This window comes from Rattus norvegicus, chromosome 7 (genome assembly GCF_021556685.1).
Source record: "Rattus norvegicus strain SHRSP/BbbUtx chromosome 7, alternate assembly SHRSP_T2T, whole genome shotgun sequence".
Classification (NCBI taxonomy): domain Eukaryota; kingdom Metazoa; phylum Chordata; class Mammalia; order Rodentia; family Muridae; genus Rattus; species Rattus norvegicus.
In genome coordinates this window covers 18,217,229-18,241,887 of record NC_141540.1, presented here as the reverse complement: position 1 = coordinate 18,241,887, position 24,659 = coordinate 18,217,229, and the positions used below count along the sequence as shown (strand labels likewise).

The following is a 24,659-nucleotide window of genomic DNA, read 5'->3' as shown; positions in this document are numbered from 1 at the left end:
CAGCTACGAACCCCACTCATTATTGCTGATGACAATAAGTGCTTGCTGACAGGAGCTTGGTATGCATGACTCCTAAGAGGCTCTGCAAGACCACTACTGATACAGATGAGGATGCTTGCATCTATCCATTGGAGTGAGCATGCAAAACACAATGGAGAGAAAAGAATGAAGGAGGTGAAGGTATTATCAACACCAGAGGAAAAACAACAATATCACTTAACCAGAGCCTAACAGAGCTCTTAGAGACAAAACCACAAACCAGTTGATACACAAGGAGGGACCATAGATTTCCAGATGCATATGTAGTACAGGTTGCCATTGTCCATAAACAATAGGAGCAAAAAAGCCTTTTGACCTGTGAATCTTCTTTTTCTAATGAAGGAAAATGCTAGGGTGTTGGGGTAGAAGTATAAATGTGGGAGTGGTTGCATCTTCATGAAATCAGGGAGAGGGTAGGGTGAGTATGGGAGAGTAGGGAAATGGATTAACATATGAAATGTAAATACACAAAATAACCAAGAAAAATGGAATTAAAAAAAACAAATTAGAAAAGAATCATGACTCCAAAATGTAATAGATCTAAGCAGAAAAAATTTATTAAATGAGAAAAACAGTGAAAGTTCATGCAATCATATCTTAAATTATGGTGTTTTCAAAAGATTTATTACACATGTTTATTTATTTGGAGTTCTCAACAAACAATAGTTGAATTCAGAAAGTTGGTTTCTTCACTGTGTGATGCCAGCAGGTCAGGCTCAGAATATAAGATTTACTAAGATGAACATAACCCACAAAGCCATATTTGGAAGACCATATTATAGCCTTATATTTGAAAATTAGAGTGGTAGACAATTAGTAGTATTCAATTTAGTTGAAAAATCATGTGATCTATAGTTTAAATAAAGTTTTACTTCTATGAAGTCTTTTATTGAAAATTGCATGAATGGTGTTTTTCTCTGATCTAAACAAAATAACATAGCATTTTGGAACAAATATTAGGCTTAGAATGCTTGCACTGGAAGCTAAGATAGAGAAAATTTCTATAACTACCACAGCCTTCCCTGTGGAGCTGTGGTAGACAGGGAGAAAGGTGATCCAGACACAGCAGAACACCAGCATACTGAAAGCCAGGAACTTAGCCTCATTAAATATGTCAGGCAGATTCCTGGACAAAAAGGCCATGAAGTAGCTAGTAATAGCCATGACACCCAAGTAGGCCAGAGTTCCATGGAAGGCAAGAGTTGATCCCGTGTTGCATAGAATGATGATATATCCACGTTCAGAGTGAGCATCCACTTCAACAAATGGAGGAGATGTACACAGCCATATACTAGTGAATAGTATTTGTATCAGGGTACAAATTGGAATTATCAAATTTGGGGCCCTTGATATCAGCAACCACCTTGTCTTTCTTCCTGGAGCAGTAATCTGAAAGGCCATGACAACAATGATGCTTTTGGCCAACACACATGATAAAGCCACTGTGAAGACAAGTCTAAGAAGATTCTCCTGCAGGATACAAGTGGTTGTGTTTGGGAGTCCAATGAAGAGTAAAGGACAGAGGAAACAGTGTGTGAGAGTTATGAGCAGGATGTAACTGAGAGATCTATTATTGGCCTTCACAACTGGAGTATCTCTGTAGTTTACAAAGACTCCAATAATAAGACCTGTGAGTGCAGAGAATCCCAGAGATATGATTGTGAGTCCCATCCCCAAGGGATCTTTATAGGACAGAAATGTTATAGTTTTCCTGAGGCACTGTGTCCTTTCTGCATTTGTATAGTGAGTTTCTGGACACTTCATGCACTGTTGCATATCTGGTGGTAATAGAATTTAGACGTGAATGCATGGTAAAGATTTCCCTTTACCCTAATATATTTTACAGTTGCAAGTCATTGGATTGTTGTTGCAATTATGTTCACTTGTTACTTTAGTTATAAACAACTGAGTATTATAAGATAAATAATCCCAAAAGATAAGGTTTATGCCCCGTTTCTAAAATCCCATTAGGAAAAGATAATTATGGAGGAAAGGCTACTTTCCATCTTACACCTTATAAATATATCACTGAGGAAACCAGGCAGGAAATCAAGGGAGGCACGAAGTACAGGTGAGTCAATGGGGTGAGGTTTTGTATAGCCTTCAAGGAGTGCAATTTTCAACTACTTTATTATGTACCTCAGGACAACCACTAAGATTGTACCACACATAGTGGACTAGACCAGCCCACAGGAATCACTAACCACAAATATGATCAAAAAGCTTATAAACAGGCCAGTCCTTACAGCCATTTTTTAAACTATGGTTTCTTTTTGTCAGTAAATTGTATCAAATTAAAAATAAAAACATTCAGGACACCACCTTCCAAAAGGCCACATATTTTTGTTGGGTCTTCAACTATTCCATGTTTTTTTCTCTTTGTAACAAAGTGATTTGTGTATATTTTTGCAATATGATTGACACATTCTTTTAAGTCATGAGAATACAAAATTACCCAGCAATAATTAATTTAGTCCTTACAAAAGTTCTTATAAAATATTTCTTAATTTCAAAATGAATGTATGAATTCAATTTGAAAGAATATATTATTGACTGAATTTTCCTCTAAAATGATGGTGGTTTCAGATGTATGACACATTCATTTTTATTTATGAAATTTTTAGAAATTTTCTCATTCTCATGTTGATCTTGATTGGATACCACTAAATATTTTTTCAAAGTTCTTACATCTTTCCCCAACTCTTCCATTGTTTTGGCAGGAAGATGTCACATATACTAGTATGAGTATGTGGATGTCAGAGTAATGCTACCAGGACTTATTTCTCTCATCTACTTCCTTGTTCTGCAATCAAATTCAGGCCAGTGTTCTGGGATGTAAGTTCCTTTAAATATTAAGTCCACCTCATACCTATTAAATTACTAAAGCATTAGAAGTCTTCAAGATTAAAATATTTTTATGAAAACTCTTATTTAATAGTTTATTTAGGTTTCCTTTGTTCTTCTAGTACAACTTTTAAAGGCTATATCCCTGTGAATCAATATCCATGGAAAGAAAAATATATGTTTTTGGTAGTGTTTAATTTTACATATCATGCTGGGTATAACTTTCAAAATTTTAGGAAAGGTTTCATATTTAAAACTGTTTCCATGGAGAGTTCATAAGCAACACCCCACAAGAAAACTTAAGCTCCGGGACCACAGGTAAGACCAACTTTTCTACTGCAAGCGACCTGCCTGGTGAACTCAAGACACAGGCCCACAGGAAAAGCTGAAGACCTGTAGGTAGGAAAAACTACACGCCCGAAAGCAGAACACTCTGTCCCAATAACTCACTGAAAAAAAAACAGGAAAACAGGTATACAGCACTCCTGAAACACAGGCTTATAGGACAGTCTAGCCACTGTCAGAAATAGCAGAAGAAAGAAACGCTAGAGATAATCTGATGGTGAGAGGCAAGCGCAGGAACCCAAGCAACAGAAACCAAGATTACATGGAATCATCGGAGCCCATTCTCCCACCAAAGCAAACATGGAATATCCAAACAGAAAAGAAAAGCAAGATCTAGTTTCAAAATCATATATGTTCATAATGCTGGAGGACTTCAAGAAAGACGTGAAGAACTCCCTTAGAGAACAAATAAAAGCCTACAGAGAGGAATCGCAAAAATCCCTGAAAGAATTCCAGGAAAACATAAATAAACAAGTAGAAGCCCATAGAGAGGAGTCACAAAAATCCCTGAAAGAATTCCAGGAAAACACAATCAAAAAGTTGAAGGAATTAAAAATGGAAATAGAAGCAATCAAAAAAGAACACATGGAAACAACCCTGGATATAGAAAACCAAAAGAAGAGACAAGGAGCTGTAGATACGAGCTTCACCAACAGAATACAAGAGATGGAGGGGAGAATCTCAGGAGCAGAAGATTCCATAGAAATCATTGACACAACTGTCAAAGATAATGTACAGTGGAAAAAGCTACTCGCCCAAGACATACAGGAAATCCAGGACTCAATGAGAAGATCAAACCTAAGGATAATAGGTATAGAAGAGAGTGAAGACTCCCAGCTCAAAGGAACAGTAAATATCTTCAACAAAATCATAGAAGAAAACTTCCCTAACCTAAAGAAAGAGATACCCATAAGCATACAAGAAGCCTACAGAACTCCAAATAGATTGGACCAGAAAAGAAACTCCTCCCGTCACATAATAGTAAAAACACCAAACACACAAAATAAAGAAAGAATATTAAAAGCAGTAAGGGAAAAAGGTCAAGTAACATATAATGGCAGACACAGCAGAATCACACCAGATTTTTCGCCAGAAACTGTGAAAGCCAGAAGATCCTGGACAGATGTCATACAGACCCTAAGAGAACACAAATGCCAGCCCAGGTTACTGTAACCTGCAAAACTCTCAATTAACATAGATGGAGATTCCAAGATATTCCATGACAAAACCAAACTTACACAATATCTTTCTACAAATCCACCACTACAAAGGATAATAAATGGTAAAGCCCAACATAAGGAGGCAAGCTATACCCTAGAAGAAGCAAGAGACTAAATGTCTTGGCAACAAAACAAAGAGAAGAAAAGCACACAAACATAACCTCATATCTAAATATGAATATAATAGGAAGCAATAATCACTATTCCTTAATATCTCTCAACGTCAATGGCCTCAACTCCCCAATAAAAAGACATAGATTAACAAACTGGATACACAACGAGGACCCTGTATTCTGCTGCCTACAGGAAACACACCTCAGAGACATAGACAGACACTACCTCAGAGTGAAAGACTGGAAAACAACTTTCCAAGCAAATGGTCAGAAGAAGCAAGCTGGAGTAGCCATTCTAATATCGAATAAAATCAATTTCCAACTAAAAGTCATCAAAAAAGATAAGGAAGGACACTTCATATTCATCAAAGGAAAAATCCACCAAGATGAACTCTCAATCCTAAATATCTATGCCCCAAATACAAGGGCACCTACATACATAAAAGGAACCTTACTAAAGCTCAAAACACACATTGCACCTCACACAATAATAGTAGGAGATTTCAACACCCCACTCTCATCAATGTACAGACCATGGAAACAGAAATTATACAGAGACGTAAACAGACTAAGAGAAGTCATGAGCCAAATGGACTTAACAGATATTTATAGAACATTCTATCCTAAAGCAAAAGGATATACCTTCTTTCAGCTCCTCATGGTACTTTCTCCAAAATTGGCCATATAATTGGTCAAAAACGGGCCTCAACAGGTACAGAAAGATAGAAATGATCCCATGCGAGCTATCAGACCACCACGACCTAAAGCTGGTCTTCAATAACAATAAGGGAAGAATGCCCACATATACGTGGAAATTGAACAATGCTCTACTCAATGATAACCTGGTCAAGGAAGAAATAAAGAAAGAAATTAAAGACTTTTTAGAATTTAATGAAAATGAAGGTACAACATACCCAAACTTATGGGACACAATGAAAGCTGTGCTAAGAGGAAAACTCATAGCGCTGAGTGCCTGCAGAAAGAAACAGGAAAGAGCATATGTCAGCAGCTTGACAGCACACCTAAAAGTTCTAGAACAAAAAGTAGCAAATAAACCCAGGAGGAGTAGAAGGCAGGAAATAATCAAACTCAGAGCTGAAATCAACCAAGTAGAAACAAAAAGGACCATAGAAAGAATCAACAGAACCAAAAGTTGGTTCTTTGAGAAAATCAACAAGATAGATAAACCTTTAGCCAGACTAACGAGAGGAAACAGAGAGTGTGTCCAAAGTAACAAAATCAGAAATGAAAAGGGAGACACAACTACAGATTCAGAGGAAATTCAAAAAATCATCAGATCTTACTATAAAAGCCTATATTCAACAAAACTTGAAAATCTGAAGGAAATGGACAATTTCCTAGACAGATACCATGTACCGAAGTTAAATAAAGAACAGATAAACCAGTTAAACAACCCCATAACTCCTAAGGAAATAAAAGCAGTCATTAAAGGTCTCCCAACCAAGAAGAGCCCAGGTCCAGACAGGTTTAGTGCAGAATTCTATCAGACCGTCATAGAAGACCTAAGACCAATATTATCCAAACTATTACACAAAATTGAAACAGATGGAGCACTACCGAATTCCTTCTATGAAACCACAATTACTCTTATACCTAAACCACACAAAGACCCAACAAAAAAAGAGAACTTCAGACCAATTTCCCTTATGAATATCGACCCAAAAATACTCAATAAAATTCTGGGAAACCGAATCCAAGAGAACATCAAAACAATCATCCAATATGATCAAGTAGGCTTCATCCCAGGCATGCAGGGATTGTTTAATATACGGAAAACCATCAACGTGATCCATTATATAAACAAACTGAAAGAACAAAACCCCATGATGATTTCACTAGATGCTGAGAAAGCATTTGACAAAATTCAACACCCCTTCATGATAAAAGTCCTGGAAAGAATAGGAATTCAAGGCCCATACCTAAACATAGTAAAAGCCATATACAGCAAACCAGTTGCTAACATTAAACTAAATAGAGAGAAACTTGAAGCAATCCCACTAAAATCAGGGACTAGACAAGGCTGCCCACTCTCTCCCTACTTATTCAATATAGTTCTTGAAGTTCTAGCCAGAGCAATCAGACAACAAAAGGAGGTCAAGGGGATACAGATCAGAAAAGAAGAAGTCAAAATATTTGCAGATGATATGATAGTATATTTAAGTTGTCCCAAAAGTTTCACCAGAGAACTGCTAAAGCTGATAAACAACTTCAGCAGAGTGGCTGGGTATAAAATTAACATAAATAAATCAGTAGCCTTTCCCTACACTAAAGAGAAACAAGCCGAGAAAGAAATTAGGGAAACGACACCCTTCATAATAGATCCAAACAATATAAAGTACCTCGGTGCGACTTTAACCAAGCAGGTAAAAGACCTGTACAATAAGAACTTCAAGACTCTGAAGAAAGAAATTGAAGAAGACCTCAGAAGACGGAAAGTTCTCCCATGCTCATGGATTGGCAGGATTAATATAGTAAAAATGGCCATTGTACCAAAAGTGATCTACAGATTCAATGCAATCCCCATCAAAATACCAATCCAATTCTTCAAAGAGTTAGACAGAACAATTTACAACTTCATCTGGAATAACAAAAAGCCCAGGATAGCTAAAACTATCCTCAACAATAAAAGGACTTCAGGGAGAATCACTATTCCTGAACTCAAGCAGTATTACAAAGCAATAGTGATAAAAACTGCATGGTATTGGTACAGAGACAGACAGATACACCAGTGGAACAGAATTGGAGACCCAGAAATGAACCCACACACCTATTGTCACTTGATTTTTGACAAAGGAGCCAAAACCATCAAAGGAAAAAAGATAGCATTCCCAGCAAATTGCACTGGTTCAACTGGAGGTCAACATGTAGAAGAATGCAGATCAAACCATGCTTATCACCCTGTACAAAGCTTAAGTCCAAATGGATCAAGGAGGTCCACATCAAACCAGATACACTCAAACTAATAGAAGAAAAACTAGGGAAGCATCTGGAACACATGGGCACTGGAAAAAATTTCCTGAACAAAACACCAATGGCTTATGCTCTAAGATCAAGAAGCGACAAATGGGATCTCATAAAACTGCAAAGCTTCTGTAAGGCAAAGGACACTGTGGTTAGGACAAAACGGCAACCAACAGATTGGGAAAAGATCTTTACCAATCCTACAACAGATAGAGGCCTTATATCCTAAATATACAAAGAACTCAAGAAGTTAGACCGCAGGGAGGCAAATAACCCTATTAAAAAATGGGGTTCAGAGCTGAACAAAGAATTCACAGCTGAGGAATGCCGAATAGCTGAGAAACACCTAAAGAAATATTCAACATCTTTAGTCATAAGGGAAATGCAAATCAAAACAACCCTGAGATTTCACCTTACATCAGTGACAATGGCTAAGATCAAAAACTCAGGTCACAGCAAATGATGGCGATGATGCGGAGAAAGAGGAACACTCCTCCATTGTTGGTGGGATTGCAGATTGGTAAACCATTCTGGACATCAGTCTGGAGGTTCCTCTGAAAATTTGACATTTAACTGCCTGAGGATCCAGCTATACCTCTCTTTGGCATATACCCAAAAATGCCCCAACATATAAAAAAGACACGTGCTCCACTATGTTCATAGCAGCCTTATTTATAATAGCCAGAAGCTGGAAAGAACCCAGATGCCCTTCAACAGAGGAATGGATACAGAAAATGTGGTACATCTACACAATGGAATATTACTCAGCTATCAAAAACAACGAGTTTATGAAATTCGTAGGCAAATGGTTGGAACTGGAAAATATCATCCTTAGTGAGCTAACCCAATCACAAAAAACACACATGGTATGCACTCATTGATAAGTGGCTATTAGTCCAAATGCTTGAATTACCCTAGATGCCTAGAACAATGAAAGTCAAGACAGATGATCAAAATGTGAATGTTTCACTCCTTCTTTAAAAGGAGAACAAGAATACACTTGGCAGGGAATAGAGAGGAAAAGATTAAAACAGAGACTGAAGGAACACCCATTCAGAGCCTGCCCCACATGTGGCCCATACATATACAGCCATCCAATTAGACAAGATGGATGAAGCAAAGATGGGCAGGCTGACAGGAACTGGATGTAGATCTCTCCTGAGAGACACAGGCAGAATACAGCAAATACAGAGGCGAATGCCAGCAGCAAACCACTGAACTGGGAATAGGACTCCATTGAGGGAATCAGAGAAAGAACTGGAAGAGCTCCAAGGGGCTCAAGACCCCTTATGAACCACAATGCCAAGCAACCAGAGCTTCCAGGGACTAAGCCACTACCTAAAGACTATACATGGACTGACCCTGGACTCTGACCTCATAGGAAGCAATGAATATCCTAGTAAGACCACCAGTGGAAGGGGAAGCCCTGGGTCCTGCTAAGACTGAACCCCCAGTGAACTAGATTGTTGGGGAGAGGGCAGCAATGGGGGGAGGATGGGGAGGGGAACACTCATAAAGAAGGGAAGGGAGAGGGATTAGGGGGATGTTTGCCCAGAAACCGGGAAAGGGAATAACACTCGAAATATAAATAAGAAATACTGAAGTTAATATAAAAAATATTTCCTTTTGATTTTTTTAAAGCATGTAGAGAGTCTGTACATTTACTTCTTTTTATGGACAAATTTGCTTTTATTTGTCTTGTTTATTCTGTATTGTACTCTCTTCTCACAATATGAGACATCTTTCTCAGTATTTCTTTTAATGGTAATGTCATATTCTAATATATTTGTATTCTGCTACATTTTGTTTTATTTTGTTGCTGTGTCATTTTAGCTTCTTATGAGTGTATTTTACAGAGAATGCCAATTCATTCATTTGTGATGATTGAACTGTAAGACAATTATTTACTTTGTGCAAGTTTAAAGGTTTGTCTTGAAATATAGGTTTAACACATTGTACCATACGTCTTCAGTAATTTATATTTTAAGTGTTACACAAAATTGTATCTGTCTTTTCAAAGAAAATAAAACATTAGATTGGTATAGGCATATATAATTCTTTATTCCATTCATTCGCTCCAAAATGAACACATTTCTGTAGAGTCTAAACATTACTATATACTGATGAAAGTATTTTGAGGTAATATGTGATACCTTCTATATCCACATAAACTCATAAATGTAATTACTATGTCTTCAGTCTGCATAGATGAATTATAAAAAGTTAACAGTTCGGTAGCCTTTATGTTCAGTTTCAATATGTCCCACAGAGGGAACATATGTCTACTTTGTTTATTGTAAAATAATGGAAATTAATAAATAAAAAATAAAATATCACATCACTTTCAGAAATGAGATACATTTACTGTTAGGAATATATGAAGAATAAAAATTATTTTATACCCAGAGGACACAGAGAGTGTGTCCAAATTAACAAAATCAGAAATGAAAAGGGAGACATAACTACAGAATCAGAGGAAATAAAAACATCATCAGATCCTAGTAAAAAAGCATATATTCAACAAAACTTGAAAATCTGCAGGAATTGGACAATTTCCTAGACAGATACAAGGTACTGAAGTTAAATCAGGAACAGATAAACCATTTAAACAACCCCACAACTTTTAATGAAATAGAAGCAGTCATTAAAGATCTCCCAACCAAAAAGAGTGCAGGTCCAGACAGGTTCACTGCAGAATTCTATCAGATCTTCATAGAAGACCTCATACCAATACTATCCAAACTATTCGACAAAATTGAAACAGATGGAACGCTACCGAATTCCTTCTATGAAGTCACAATCACTCATATACCTAAACTACGCAAAGACGCAACAAAGAAAGAGAACTTCAGACCAATTTCCCTTATGAATATGGATGCAAAAATACTCACTAAAATTCGGGCAAACCGAATCCAAGAACAGATCAAAACAATCATCCACCTTGATCAAGTAGGCTTCATCCCAAGCATGCAGGGATGGTTTAATATATGGAAAACCATCAACGTAATCCATTATATAATATAAACAAAATGAAAGAACAAAACAACATGATCATTTCATTAGATGCTGAGAAAGCATTTGACAGAATTCGACACCCTTTCATGATAAAAGTCCTGGAAAGAATAGGAATTCAAGGCCTATACCTAAACATAGTAAAAGCCATATACAGCAAACCAGTCGCTAACATTAAACTAAATGGAGAGAAACGACGCAATCCCACTAAAATCGGGGACTAGACAAGGCTGCCCACTCTCTCCCTACTTATTCAATATAGTTCTTGAAGTTCTAGCCAGAGCAATCAACAACAAAAGGAGATCAAGGAGATACAGATTGGAAAAGAAGATGTCAAAACATCACTATTTGCAGATGATATGATAGTATATTTAAGTGAACCCAAAAGTTCCACCAGAAAACTACAAAAGCTGATAAACACCTTCAGCAAAGTGGCTGGGTATAAAATTACATCAAATAAATCAGTAGCCTTCATCTACACAAAAGAGAAAGAAGCCAAGAAAAAAATTAGGGAAACAACATCCTTCACAATAGTCTGAAATAATATAAAATACCTCGGTGTGACTTTAACCAAGCAAATAAAGATCTGTATAATAAGAATGTCAAGCCTCTGAAGAAAGAAATTGAAGAAGACCTCAGAAGATGGAAAGATCTCCAATGCTCACGGATTGGCATGGTTAAAATAGTAAAAATGAACATTTCACCATAAGCGATCTACAGATTGAATGCAATCCCCATCAAAATTCCAAACCAATTCGTCATAAAGTTAGACTAAACAATTTGCCAATTCATACGGAATAACAAAAAACCCAGGATAGCTAAAGCTATCCTCAACAATAAAAAGACTTCCGGGAAAATCACTATCCCTGAACTCAAGCAGTACTCAACACAATAGTAATAAAAATTGTATGGTATTGGTACAAAGACGGACAGACCAGTGGAATGGAATTGAAGACCCAGAAATGAACCAACACACCTATGGTCACTTGATTTTTGACAAAGAGCCAAAACTATTCCATGGAAAAAAGATACCATTTTCTACAAATGTTGCAGGTTCAACTGGAGGTCAGCATGTAGAAGAATGCAGATCGAACCACTCTCATCACCCTGTATAAAGCTTAAGTCCAAGTGGATCAAGGACCACCATATCAGCCAGATATGCTCAAAATAATAGAAGAAAAAGTGGGGAAGAATTTCGAACACATGGGCACTGGAGAAAATTTCCTGAACAAAACACCAATGGCTTATACTCTAAGATCAAAAATCGACAAACAGGATATCACAAAACTGCAAAGTTTCTGTAAGACAAAGGACAATGTTGCTAGGACAAAATGGCAACTAACAAATTGGGAAAAGATGTTTACAAATCCTATAACTGGGTCATGGTTAATATCCAAAATATACAAATAAAACATGAAGATAGACTGCAGGGAGACAAATAACCTTTTAAAAATGGGGTTCAGAGCTAAACAAAGAATTCACAGCTGAGGAATGCCAAATGGCTGAGAAACAGCCAAAGAAATGTTCAACATCTTTAGTCAAAAGGGAAATGCAAATCAAAACAACCCTGAGATTTCACCTCAGACTTGTCAGAATGGCTAAGATCAAAAACTCAGTTGACAGTGGATGCTGGAGAGGATGTGGAGAAAGAGGAACACTCCTCCATTCTTGGTGGGATTACAGATTGGTACAACCATTCTCGAAATCAGTCTGGTGGTTCCTCAGAATATTGGACATTGACCTACCTGAGGACCCAGCTATACGTCTCTTGGGCATATACCCAAAAGATGCACCAACATAAAACAAAGACACATGCTCCACTGTGTTCATAGCAGCCTCCTTTATAATAGCCCAAAGCTGGAAAGAACCCAGATGCTCTTCAACATAGGAATGGATACAGAAAATGTGGTACATATACACAATGGAATACCACTCAGCTATCAAAAACAATGACTTTATGAAATTAATAGGCAAATGGATAGAACTGGAAAATATCATCCTGAGTGAAGTAACCCAATCACAGAAAAACACACATAATATGCACTCATTGATAAGTGGATATTGACCCAAATGATCAAATTACCCTACATGTACAGAACACATGAAACTCAGGAAGGATGACCAAAATGCGAATGCTTCACTCCTTCTTTAAAAGGGGAACAAGAATACCCTTGGCAGGGAATAGGGAGGCAAAGTTTAGAACAGAGGCAGAAGGAACACACATTCAGAGCCTACCCCACATGTGGCCCATACATACACAGCCACTAAGCTAGATAAGATGGATGAAGCAAAGAAGTGCAGGCAGACAGGAACTGGATGTAGATATCTCCTGAGTGACACAGCCAGAATACGGCAAATAGTTAGGCGAATATAACCAGCAAACAACTGAACTCAGAATGAGACCCCTGTCTGATTCTGAATCTTAGAAAGGACTGAAAGAACAGGAAGGCTCTTGTCACCCGATGTGAACAACAATTACAACCAACCAGAGCTTCCAGTGAATAAGCCACTACCCAAGGACTATACATGGACTGACCCTGGAATCCAACTGCATATGTAGCAATTTATAGCCTAGTAAGACCACCAGTGGAAGGGGAAGCCCTTGGTCCTGACATGACTGAACCCCCAGTGAATGTGATTGCTGGGGGAGGTCGGTAATGGGATGCTGGGGAGGGGAACACTCCTAGAGAAGTGGAGGGGGAGCGGTTAGGGGGATGTTGGCCTGAAAACTGGGAAGGGGAGTAACAATCAAAATGTAAATAAAAAATACTCAAGTTAATGAAGATGAAAAAATAAGAAATACCCAAAATAAAGATGGAAGAAAAAAGTTGTGGAAGAATCATTTCTGATTTCATGTTGTATTTAAGAGGGATAGTAATGGTTGGGGATTTAGCTCAGTGGTAGAGCGCTTGCCTAGCAAGCACAAGGCCCTGGGTTTGGTCCCCAGCTCCGACAAAAAAAAGAAAAAAGAAAAAAAAAGAGGGATAGTAATAAATCTAATATTATTATAGAAAAAAAGAAATTGATCGAAAGGTCAAATCAAAGTCAGAAGTGAATCCAAACATCCGTTGACACTTGATATCTGATAAAGAAGCCAAAAACCAAACACTGGATTAATGAAACCATCTTCAAGAAATGGTGCTGGTCTGACTGAATGCCTGCATGTACAAAATTGCACATAGACCTATATTTATCACCTTAAACAAAACTCAAGTACAATTTAATCAGGCATCTCAATGTACTGTCAATAAGAAATTCAGGGAATATAATGGAGAAGACATAGAGGGAATGACCCATAACCACTGGTTGAATTTGAGACCAAACTCATGGGCAAATGCCAATCACTAACACTATTAATGATGCACTCTTATGCTTGTAGACAGGACTCTAAATTGTCTCTGAGAAAATCAGTCACCAGGAGTGCCAACATACCTGACAGCAGAGGTAAGACCAACTTTTTTGCTACCTGGAGGCCTCTGGACACCATAAGACAGAAGTCATCTGGGACAGTACACTTCCGGTTTCTGGCTGTCAGGAACTAAACTAAAACAGTCCCATAGCTCCCTGCACCCAAATCCCATTTTGGAAAGAACTGAACTCCCAGAACTGCGGATAATCCTGAGAGGTCAAGGGAGACTGCCACTTCTACCCACTTCTGGTCACATTCCTGACAAATGTGGAACCTGCATAGTGGCCTCTGGATATAGGAATATAGGAGCAGTCAGCCGCAGGAACCTGATGCTTTCTGCCTGCACTGGGAAATGAACAGAACCAGTCCCAAAGATCCCTGCACCCAAATCTCATGGGGAAGAGAGCTAGACCCTCAGAAGTATAGAAAGTCCTGAGAACTCTGAGGACACAGCTACTTTCTTCCCACATTCTTTACCCAAGAGGAAACCGCATAGTGCCATCTGTGACCTCTGGACATAGGGACATAGGAGGAATCAGGAACAGGACCTTTCAGGTTTTTGCCTACCCTTAGAGCTGAAAGCCAGTTGCCAGGATTGCCTATACACCTGAGAGAAGAGGTAAGACCAACTCTTCTGCACAAAGAAACTCACCTGGAGTCTTCAGGTCACACAAACTGAGGAGAAACTACCTGTTCCCAGATCCAGCTGAAAGAAAACAAGTCTATAGGAGTGCTGACACATAGGTCAACAAATGAGTCAAGCCACTGTCAGAGAAAACAAGACAAATTAACAGCAGAGACAATCTGATGGCAAGAAGCAAGCATAGGAACCTAAACTAAGAGAAACAAAAAGTACTTGGCATCATCAGAGCCCAGTGATACCATATATGTATCATACATATATGTATATGTATGAATGTATAAACACACAGAAAAAGCAAGATCTTATCATGATGATGATAGGTCACTTTAAGAGAAACATAAATAACTGCTTTAAAGAAATAAAGGACAACACAAGTCAAAAAGTAGAATCCCTTAAAGAGGAAATGCAAAATCCTTTGAAGAATCACAGAAAAATAAAAACGAACAGAATAAGGAATTGAACAAAACCATCCAAGATTGTAAAATGGAAATAAAAACAATAAAGGAACCAAACGGAGACAACCTTGAAAATAGAAAACCTAAGGAAGAGATCAGCAATCATAGATGCAAGCATCACCAACAGAATACAAGAGATAGAAGAGAGAATCTGAGGGGTAGAGGATACCATAAAAAACATCCACATAAACATTAAAGATAATGTAAAATGCAAAACACTCCTAGCCCAAAACATCCAGGAAATTCAGGACACAATGAGAAGATAAAAACCTAAGGATAATAGTTATAGAAGAGAGTGAAGACTCCCAACTTAAAGTGCCAGTAAATATCTTCCATAAAATTATAGAAGAAAACTTCCCTAACCTAAAAAAAAAGATGCCCATAAATATACAAGAAGTCTTCAGATCTCCAAATAGATTGGGATAGAAAAGAAATTCCTCCTGTAACATAATAGTCATAACACCAAATGTACAAAACGAAGAGAAAATATTAAAAGAAGTAAGGGGAAAAGGTCAGATAACATATATAATGGCAGACCTCTAAGAACTACACAAGACTTCTTACCAGAGACTATGGAAGCCAGAAGATCCTGGGAAACTGTCATAAAGACCCTAAGGGAACACAAATACAAGCCCAGGCTATGAGATTCAGCAAAACTCTCAATTCACATAGATAGAGAAACCAAAATAGTCCAAGTCAAAAATTAACACAAAACCTTACTCCAAATACAGCCCTACCCAGGAAAATAGATGGGAAACTACAACACAAGGAGGGAAACCACATCCTTGAAAAATCAAGAAATAAATCATCTTGCATCAAACGCAAAAGGAGAATGACACACAAACAAAATACCACCTCTGGCAACAAAAATAACAGGAAATAACAATCACTATTCTTTAATATGTCTTAACATCAATGGACTCAATTCCCAAATGAAAGGACCTAGACTAAGAGACTGGATATGAAAAGAGGACCTAGCATTTTGGTGCAAACAGGAAACAAAAGTCAGAGACAAAGACAGACACCACCTCAGAGTAAAAGTCTGGAAAACAACTTTCCAAGGAAATGGTGTGAAGAAACAAGTTTGAGAAGTCATTCTAATTAAACAAAATTGACTTTCAACCAAAAGACATCCAAAAATATGAGGAAAGACACTTCCTATTCATCAAAATACAAATTCAGTAAGGTGAACTCTCAATTCTAAATATCTATGCTCCTAATGGAAGGGCACCTACAGTCATAAGAGAAACCTAAATAAACCTCAAATCACAAATTATACCTCACAATATAATAGTAGGAGATTTCAACACTCTCAGAAATGGACAGATCATAGAAACATAAAGCAAACAGAAATATCCAGAACCTAACAGAAGTTATGAATCAAAGGAATTTAACAGACATGTATAGAACATTTTGACCTAGAACAAAACACTATACCTTCTCTAAACACCTCATGGTACCTTATCAACAGTCAATCATACAGTTAGTCAAAAACATGCCTCAAGAGATACAAGAAGATGGAATTTATCCCATGCATCCTATCAGATCACCATGGACTAAGGCTGGTCTTCAATATAAGCAAAAACAACAGAAAGACCACATATACATGGAAGTTGAACAATGCACTACTCAATGAAAACTTGGTCAAGGAAGAAATAAAGACTGAAGATATATCAGTGGAATAGAATTGAAGACCCAGAAATGAAATCACAAACCTATGGTCACTTGATCATTGACAAATGAGCAAAAATCATCCAATGGAAAAAATTAGCATTTTCAAAAAATGGCACTGGTTTAACTGGAGGTGAGCATGTAAAAGAATGCAAATTGATCCATTCTTATTGCCCAGTACAAACCTTAAGTTCAAGTGGATCAAGGAACTCCACAACAAACCAGATACACTCAAAATGATAGAAGAAAAACTGGGGAAGAGTCTCTAACACATGGGCGATAGGAAAAATTTCCTCAAAAAACACTAATGGCTTATGCTCTAAGATCAAGAATTGAAAAATGGAACCTCATAAAACTACAAAGCTTTTGGAAGGCAGAGGACTCTGTCATTAGGACAAAACAACAACCAACAAATGGGAAAAAGATCTTTCCCAATCCTATATCTGATATAGGCCTAATATACAAAATATACAAAGAACTCAAGAAGTTAGACTCCAAAGAAAGTCAAATAACCTTATTTAAAAATGGAATAGAGATAGTTCAATGTCCAATTTTTCTGAGGAACCTCCAGTTTGGTTTCCAGAATGGTTGTACCAGTCTGCAATCCCACCAACAATGGAGGAGTGTTCCTCTTCCTCCACATCGTCCACAGCAACTGCTTTCACCTGTGTTTTTGATCTTAGACATTCTGACTGCTGTGAAGTAGAATCTTAGAGGACCCAGCTAAACCCTCTCTTGTGCATATACCCAAAAGATGCCCCAACATATAACAAAGACACATGCTCCACTATGTTCATAGCAGCCTTATTTATAATAGCCCAAAGCTGGAAGGAACCCAGATGCCCTTCAACAGAGGAATGGATACAGAAAATGTGGTACATCTACACAATGGAATACTGCTCAGCTATTAAAAAACATGGCTTTTCAAAATTCACAGACAAATTGATGGAACTGGAAAATATCCTGAGTGAGGTAACCCAATCACAAAAAAACACACATGGTATGAACTCATTGATAAGTGGATATTAGCCCAAATGCTCGAATTACCCTAAATGTACAGAAACTCAAGAAGGATGACCAAAATGCGAATTCTTCACTCCTTCTTTCAAAGGGGAACAAGAATACCTTTGGGAGGGAATAGCGCATATATATATATATATATATATATATATATATATATATATATATATATCCACCAAAAGTAGATAAGATTGATGAAACTAAGAAGTGCATCTTACAGACGTCTGATATAACTGTCTCCTGAGAGGCACATCCAGGGCATGCCAAATACAGAGGCAAATTTTCTATCAGAAGTGCAGCTTGGTATATATGTGTATGTAAATGTACCTATATATGTACATATGTAGATATGTACGTATATGCATATATATATATGTGTCTGTGTCCATGTTTGTATGTGTGTGTGTCTGTGTGTGTATAATATCTCCAAATCTTGTGGGACATATGTTCTAGTTGGTTTGGTCTCCCTTGTCTGGCATCAGTAGAAAATGAAGTGGCACACTGACAGAAACTTAATGTGTCAGTGTGGTACCTAGAGGAGTAACAGGTGCTGTTTAGAGGAGAAGGACACAGGGAATGGTAATAAGGATTTTGAGAGGGAGTGAAGAGAGGAGGGTCATTAAGCAAGATGTAAAATGAAGACAGAATAAATATAGTAGCTAAAAATATAGTTTCAAGTGTATGCAGAATTAATACTCAGAATATTGTCAGTTAAATTCTTCGTTATTGTGCAACATTCATTTTTGCTATGAGGAACTGATTTCTTGAGTCCACAATACCTGCAATGGTCAAAAATGTAAATCATTCATACTTATTGTTTTAACAGATAATGCACTGGAACAATAAAACTGATAAACTGAAGAAGAGGAATAGTCATTTGGTTCTCGTTCCTATTTTTCTCTGATAGAATAACTTTGTCAGAACACTGTGGAAAAGGAGGAGAATCAGTGCCTTGTCATTTACCTGTCTCATTGGAAATCTCATTCTCTTGGCAAGGAATGCAATCAAAGCAACAGATAACCTTGCCTTTTGGGATGACTTTCCTAAATCCAGGAGTGCAGCTCTCACTGCAGACAGACTGAGGGGTCTGAAAAATATTTGATATGAGGTAAAAAATACATATTAACCGGTGCACAAGTAAAGGATTTTTATAATACAGACCATTTGTTAATTAAATTGCATATTTAAAATTATTATAGGTTTTTGCTGTATTTTTCCATATTTTCATGTAGCACGACTTACAAATACATTCTGCTTCGTGTTGGGTCCAAGTACTATAAACCCCATAAGATCTATAAAGATTTTTAAAGACCTAGTCAAGAAGAGTTATGTTATTTTCTGTGAAAATCTCTAAGGAGGGCATGTTGGGACTCCAGACCAACTCTGTCCCTGAAATTCCTGGCTACACAAATGAGGACATTCATCTTCCATGTGCCTGTCTGTCAGAATTGTATGAATTAATCCCACCATAAAAACAAATGATGAGGCATTTCTGAGTAGTGTTTACTACATTCCATTAGCTAAGTTTTGAAAACATTCTCAAAATGAGTGCTATCATTTTTGGCACATGAATTGATATGGAAATCATGTTCTGTCCACAGCAGCCCTTACCCTCTTATTCCTGATTTTTAAGAAAATCTTCCTGATTTTTTAAAATCAATGATCCCTACCATAATGGACTGCATCCTCAATCCTTGATGGTAAACAAAAAATCTTTTCCTGACATTAATTTCGTTGCCTACATTTTGATAAGTCAGGTAAGGAAAACAGGATTGCTCTGACTGTGCTGATCTGTTTCTCAAATGCCTAAGTAAAGCCCAACTGTGCAGATCAGCTGTGTTAGAGTTTTTATTGTTGTAATAAAACAACACAACAACAACAACTTATGAATAGAAATTCTCATTTCATCTTCCACTTTTATATCACATTTTATCACCAATAAAATTAAGGAGAGTTGTTAAAATCAGAAAACTGAGAAAATAGTTGAAATGGAGATCATAGAGGATTTCTCCATAGTTGCTTGATAATTAATCATGTCATTTTCACCTTTCTCTCTCGGAAAACTAAGGACCCTTTGTCACTTCTGTCGTTTAAACGTACGTAAATTAAAGTAAAATACCTCTATGTAAATGTTGTATCAGTAAAATTTCTGACTGGTTTGGCTTCAGGCCAGGTTTGTAAATATTTTCTCTACTGACATTCCTCTTCCTAGATAAGTCTAATTTATGTCATGTTAATAGTTGTTTGGTTACAATGACTTCTTACACAATGAATTCAAATCCTGGCTTTAAATGACAAAATAATTAGATTATTTGGAAATATTGAAAATCAGATCCACAAGAATGAGCGAGCAATCAGTAGAATTCTTTATGTTTATGGTTATGGCTGTATTGATGGGATCTACATAAACAACCAAGGGCCATTAAGTCCAGAATCAGACATAATTTACATGCATTAGAATCTTTTAAATAAGAAATATACCCACTTCTGTAAATTTTATAGGCCATTGAATCATTTGTTCATATACTGACATTCGTTGGCCTTGGGAAGATCTTGGAGAAAATTTACCCACATTCGCAAATAGTGAAAGACCTGTTGGGAAATTCCAAAGGTTGATAATATCGTACTCTGGGTCTGTCTTCTTTTTCCAGTCAAGGACTACATGGTCACCAACAGAATTTAGCACTTGAATATTCTTCAGAAAAGGGTGAAGCTAAAAGACATGTGAAATACTATAAAAATAGTTAAATTTTTAGAGTGCAATAAAACTACAAATATGAAGTTTTTTTCCTTCTATAATGTATGATGTTAATACTATTTAAATTATTTTTCTATAAGGTTGAACAAAGGAGATCTTAGTTGAAAATAAGTATAATTTGGTTTCTTAAATATCAGTTTTAGAGAACAATCTAATCTAAGAAGTACTAAATGATCAAGGAATATAGTGTGAATAAATCTCAATTTCTTTCAATATACTCATCTCCTATTTTCTGAATTTATTTCATAGACTTCATATAGAATGTGAGTTAATCTGGTTTGATGGGAACTCAGAAATAGTTTAAAGAACATATCTAGTGTTGTATGGGAATATTTAGCACGTTTTGTCAGAATGAGCAGGAAAAGCTCGAATTTCCTACTAAGATATTGCCAAGATCCATATCCCAGTTGGTTTTACTAAGAGTTATTCCCTGAAATGAAAACCTCCATATAGACAGGGCAGTACTTTCACATCTAAGTACCAAAGCATATATTTCCTTTAATAGACTATTAAAAGAAAAATTAGAATCTATGCTAACTATTTTGGATTTTAAGAGCATCAGTTAAGTCACCTATGTTACAATACAGTGAAGGGTGTATTACCTGCCAGGGGTAATACGTATTCCTATCTTTGTTTGCCTGTGGTTGAATTTGAAACTTGTTGAGAATCATCTCATGGAGGCTGTGAGCAATGGCATACACAGCATTATACACATTGTAACTCTCTTCAGACATGACCATATCAAACTTTTTCTTTGGCAACAATTCCAAAGAGGCATTGGGCATACAGTTTTCAAGTATTTTACAATCAGTAGGTGAAAATGAACAGTTGAAATTTGAACTCCACAGGAAATGAAGAAAACTATCCTCTGGGTACTTGATAGGAGTAGCCTCTTTAATAAACTTTGTGAAACCAAGAATCTCCCCATGATGGGGTGAAAAAGTGAGAATTCCATGGGATAAACTTAACATGTTGTATTCTGGATATTTTGAGCCTAGCAATTTTGAGGTTGTGACCCAAACTTTTTCCAGTATGAACTTTCTGTAGATATTTTCTGTTTCAAAAAATATAAATTTAATGTCTCCATAAATTATGACCACTTTTGCTGATGTCTTACCAATTTTGAAATAAAAACTATTTGACAAATGATACATTGTTTCCCCTATTACCGATATTGCCCATACAAAAGTGAGGCAGATGTTATTCTTGTTGAACTCCTTTGTCAAGTGTGATATAAATTGATTGCCACTGTGGTCATCTCTGGTGACCAGTCCAACCCAGGTCCAGTTGAAATAAAGCATCAGAGACACAATACCACATAGTAGAGATTCTCCTTTTGGGGCCACCTTGTACAGAGAAGGAAACTGACTTCTGTCATTCAGAATATGATCAAAAGGCACCAGAGAAAGCTGAAAGAAATATGGTATGTAATACTTTAGCAAAGGAATTGTCATTTTTAGAAAAGATAAAGAGCTTATGTCATAAACAAAAGATTGAAGTGATTGATATGAAAGTGCTCAATGCGGGGTTGGGGATTTAGCTCAGTGGTAGAGCGCTTGCCTAGCAAGCGCAGAGCCCTGAGTTCGGTCCCCAGCTCCGAAAAAAAGAAAAAAAAAACGAAAAAAAAAAGTGCTCAATGCTTCCTAATGACAAACCTCAGTGTCTCAGTATTTTTAGAAAATTAAGAAAGAGACTCAAGGTTTTACACTACCATCTGTACAGTACCATATTTAAAAAAAAAGATGGAAGTGTATTTTTCTGACTCTGTAGTTGTCCTTTTACACTAAGCAATCAAAATCTCTCCTTTTTATTTTGTACATAGCTACAATCTGAAAAAGGAGACCTGGCGGCCCATCTCTCACATAACTTTCACTCACCTGCGGAAATTTGTAAAGATTCAGCAGTCTCTCAATATTTTCAGATGTTTGCCAGGATATTCCTGTAAGTACTGCAACTGATTTGCTCTGTTGTCTATAGCTGTAATTAGGAATGGAGGTGCTCAACCCCGTGAGCCAATAGAATATATTCCTCAGAATATTCCTTTCATAATATGGCAGAGTATAAATCTCAAGTCCCAGAGAGGTGTTTGGTAAAATGTTGGAGTTCGAGTTGATCTCATTGATGACAAATAACATGGCCAAAACAAGTTGGTACTCCTGTACATTGATCCTGCATACAAGTATTATAGCATTTCTATGGGGAACTCAGAATTGTTTTATCTAAAAAATTTGGTGCAATACCTTATACAGTTTGAACGTTTACGTTTTGATAGAGCACACACTTTTATGTCTGCAAATTAATTGTTTCCATTCAAGTGGTGTGCTATACTATGACATTTGAAGTTGATGAGATACATAAGTTGCATACTGATTAATTACAGGCCCAGTACACATAACTTTATCTGATATCAAGATGTGGGGATGTAAACTTAATTTTTCCCTTGAATGATGTGGGAATCTTTCACTAAGCATTCTATTCTTCTGAGCTTTCACCCTCAAAAAAATATGAAAAAAATTGTTTCTTCATTAACCCCCAGGTTCCTGAGATAGATTATCATGAAAGTGCCCACTTAATAATTTCAATCTAGCTTCCTGGTTGCTGCCGCTGCAGAGAGCCCGTGGGCAGCACCCCACGAGCAAACCTGAGCCTCGGGACAACAGGTAAGACCAAATTTTCTGCTGCAAGAAAGCTGCCTGGTGAGCTTGGGACACACGGAAGCAGAATTTCTCTAGGACCGGGCACGTTCTGTGTTTACCGGAAGTCCCACACCCGCGGATCCGGGCCCGCAGCAGCTCTCTGCTCCCAGACCCGGTGAGAGAGAGACCCAACTGCCTGGTCAGGTGGGCACTCCTGAGGCTGCAGAGCAGAAGAGACCACCAACACTGCTCACCCCTGCCCACATCCCTGGCCCAAGAGGAAACTGTATAAGGCCTCTGGGCTCCCGTGGGGGAGGGCCCAGGAGCGGCAGGACACCTGCCTGAGACACCACCGGAACCTGAAAGAAACAGACCGGATAAACAGTTCTCTGCACCCAAATCCCGTGGGAGGGAGAGCTAAACCTTCAGAGAGGCAGACAAGCCTGGGAAACCAGAAGAGACTGCTCCCTGCACACACATCTCGGGCGCCAGAGGAAAAAGCCAAAGACCATCTGGAACCCTGGTGCACTGAAGCTCCCGGAAGGGGCGGCACAGGTCTTCCTGGTTGCTGCCGCTGCAGAGAGCCCGTGGGCAGCACCCCACGAGCGAACCTGAGCCTCGGGACCACAGGTAAGACCAAATTTTCTGCTGCAAGAAAGCTGCCTGGTGAACTCAAGACACAGGCCCACAGGAACAGCTGAAGACCTGTAGAGAGGAAAAACTACACACCGGAAAGCAGAACACTCTGTCCCCATAACTGACTAAAAGAGAGGAAAACAGGTCTACAGCACTCCTGACACACAGGCTTATAGGACAGTCTAGCCACTGTCAGAAATAGCAGAACAAAGTAACACTAGAGATAATCTGATGACGAGAGGCAAGCGCAGGAACCCAAGCAACAGAAACCAAGACTACATGCCATCATCGGAGCCCAATTCTCCCACCAAAACAAACATGGAATATCCAAACACACCAGAAAAGCAAGATCTAGTTTCAAAATCATATTTGATCATGATGCTGGAGGACTTCAAGAAAGACATGAACACACTTAGGGAAACACAGGAAAACATTAATAAACAAGTAGAAGCCTACAGAGAGGAATCGCAAAAATCCCTGAAAGAATTCCAGGAAAACACAATCAAACAGTTGAAGGAATTAAAAATGGAAATAGAAGCAATCAAGAAAGAACACATGGAAACAACCCTAGATATAGAAAACCAAAAGAAGAGACAAGGAGCTGTAGATACAAGCTTCACCAACAGAATACAAGAGATGGAAGAGAGAATCTCAGGAGCAGAAGATTCCATAGAAATCATTGACTCAACTGTCAAAGATAATGTAAATCGGAAAAAGCTACTGGTCCAAAACATACAGGAAATCCAGGACTCAATGAGAAGATCAAACCTAAGGATAATAGGTATAGAAGAGGGTGAAGACTCCCAGCTCAAAGGACCACTAAATATCTTCAACAAAATCATAGAAGAAAACTTCCCTAACCTAAAAAAGGAGATA

General features: G+C 37.7%; 1 protein-coding gene across 1 annotated transcript in view; it reads right to left on the bottom strand.

Annotated features, from left to right (window-relative positions):
- Positions 1-574: 574 nt before the first annotated feature.
- Positions 575-24,659, bottom strand: part of Vom2r55 (vomeronasal 2 receptor, 55) — a 66,180-nt gene continuing 42,095 nt past the window's right edge. Inside the window, exons 2-6 of the mRNA NM_001099495.2 lie at positions 22,389-22,680; positions 21,114-21,920; positions 20,239-20,466; positions 18,717-18,840; positions 575-1,817 (exon numbers count right to left, since the gene is read on the bottom strand). Coding sequence (NP_001092965.2) covers positions 889-1,817; positions 18,717-18,840; positions 20,239-20,466; positions 21,114-21,920; positions 22,389-22,680 — 2,380 coding nt within the window. The 3' untranslated portion in view covers positions 575-888. The remainder of the gene's footprint in view (positions 1,818-18,716; positions 18,841-20,238; positions 20,467-21,113; positions 21,921-22,388; positions 22,681-24,659) is intronic.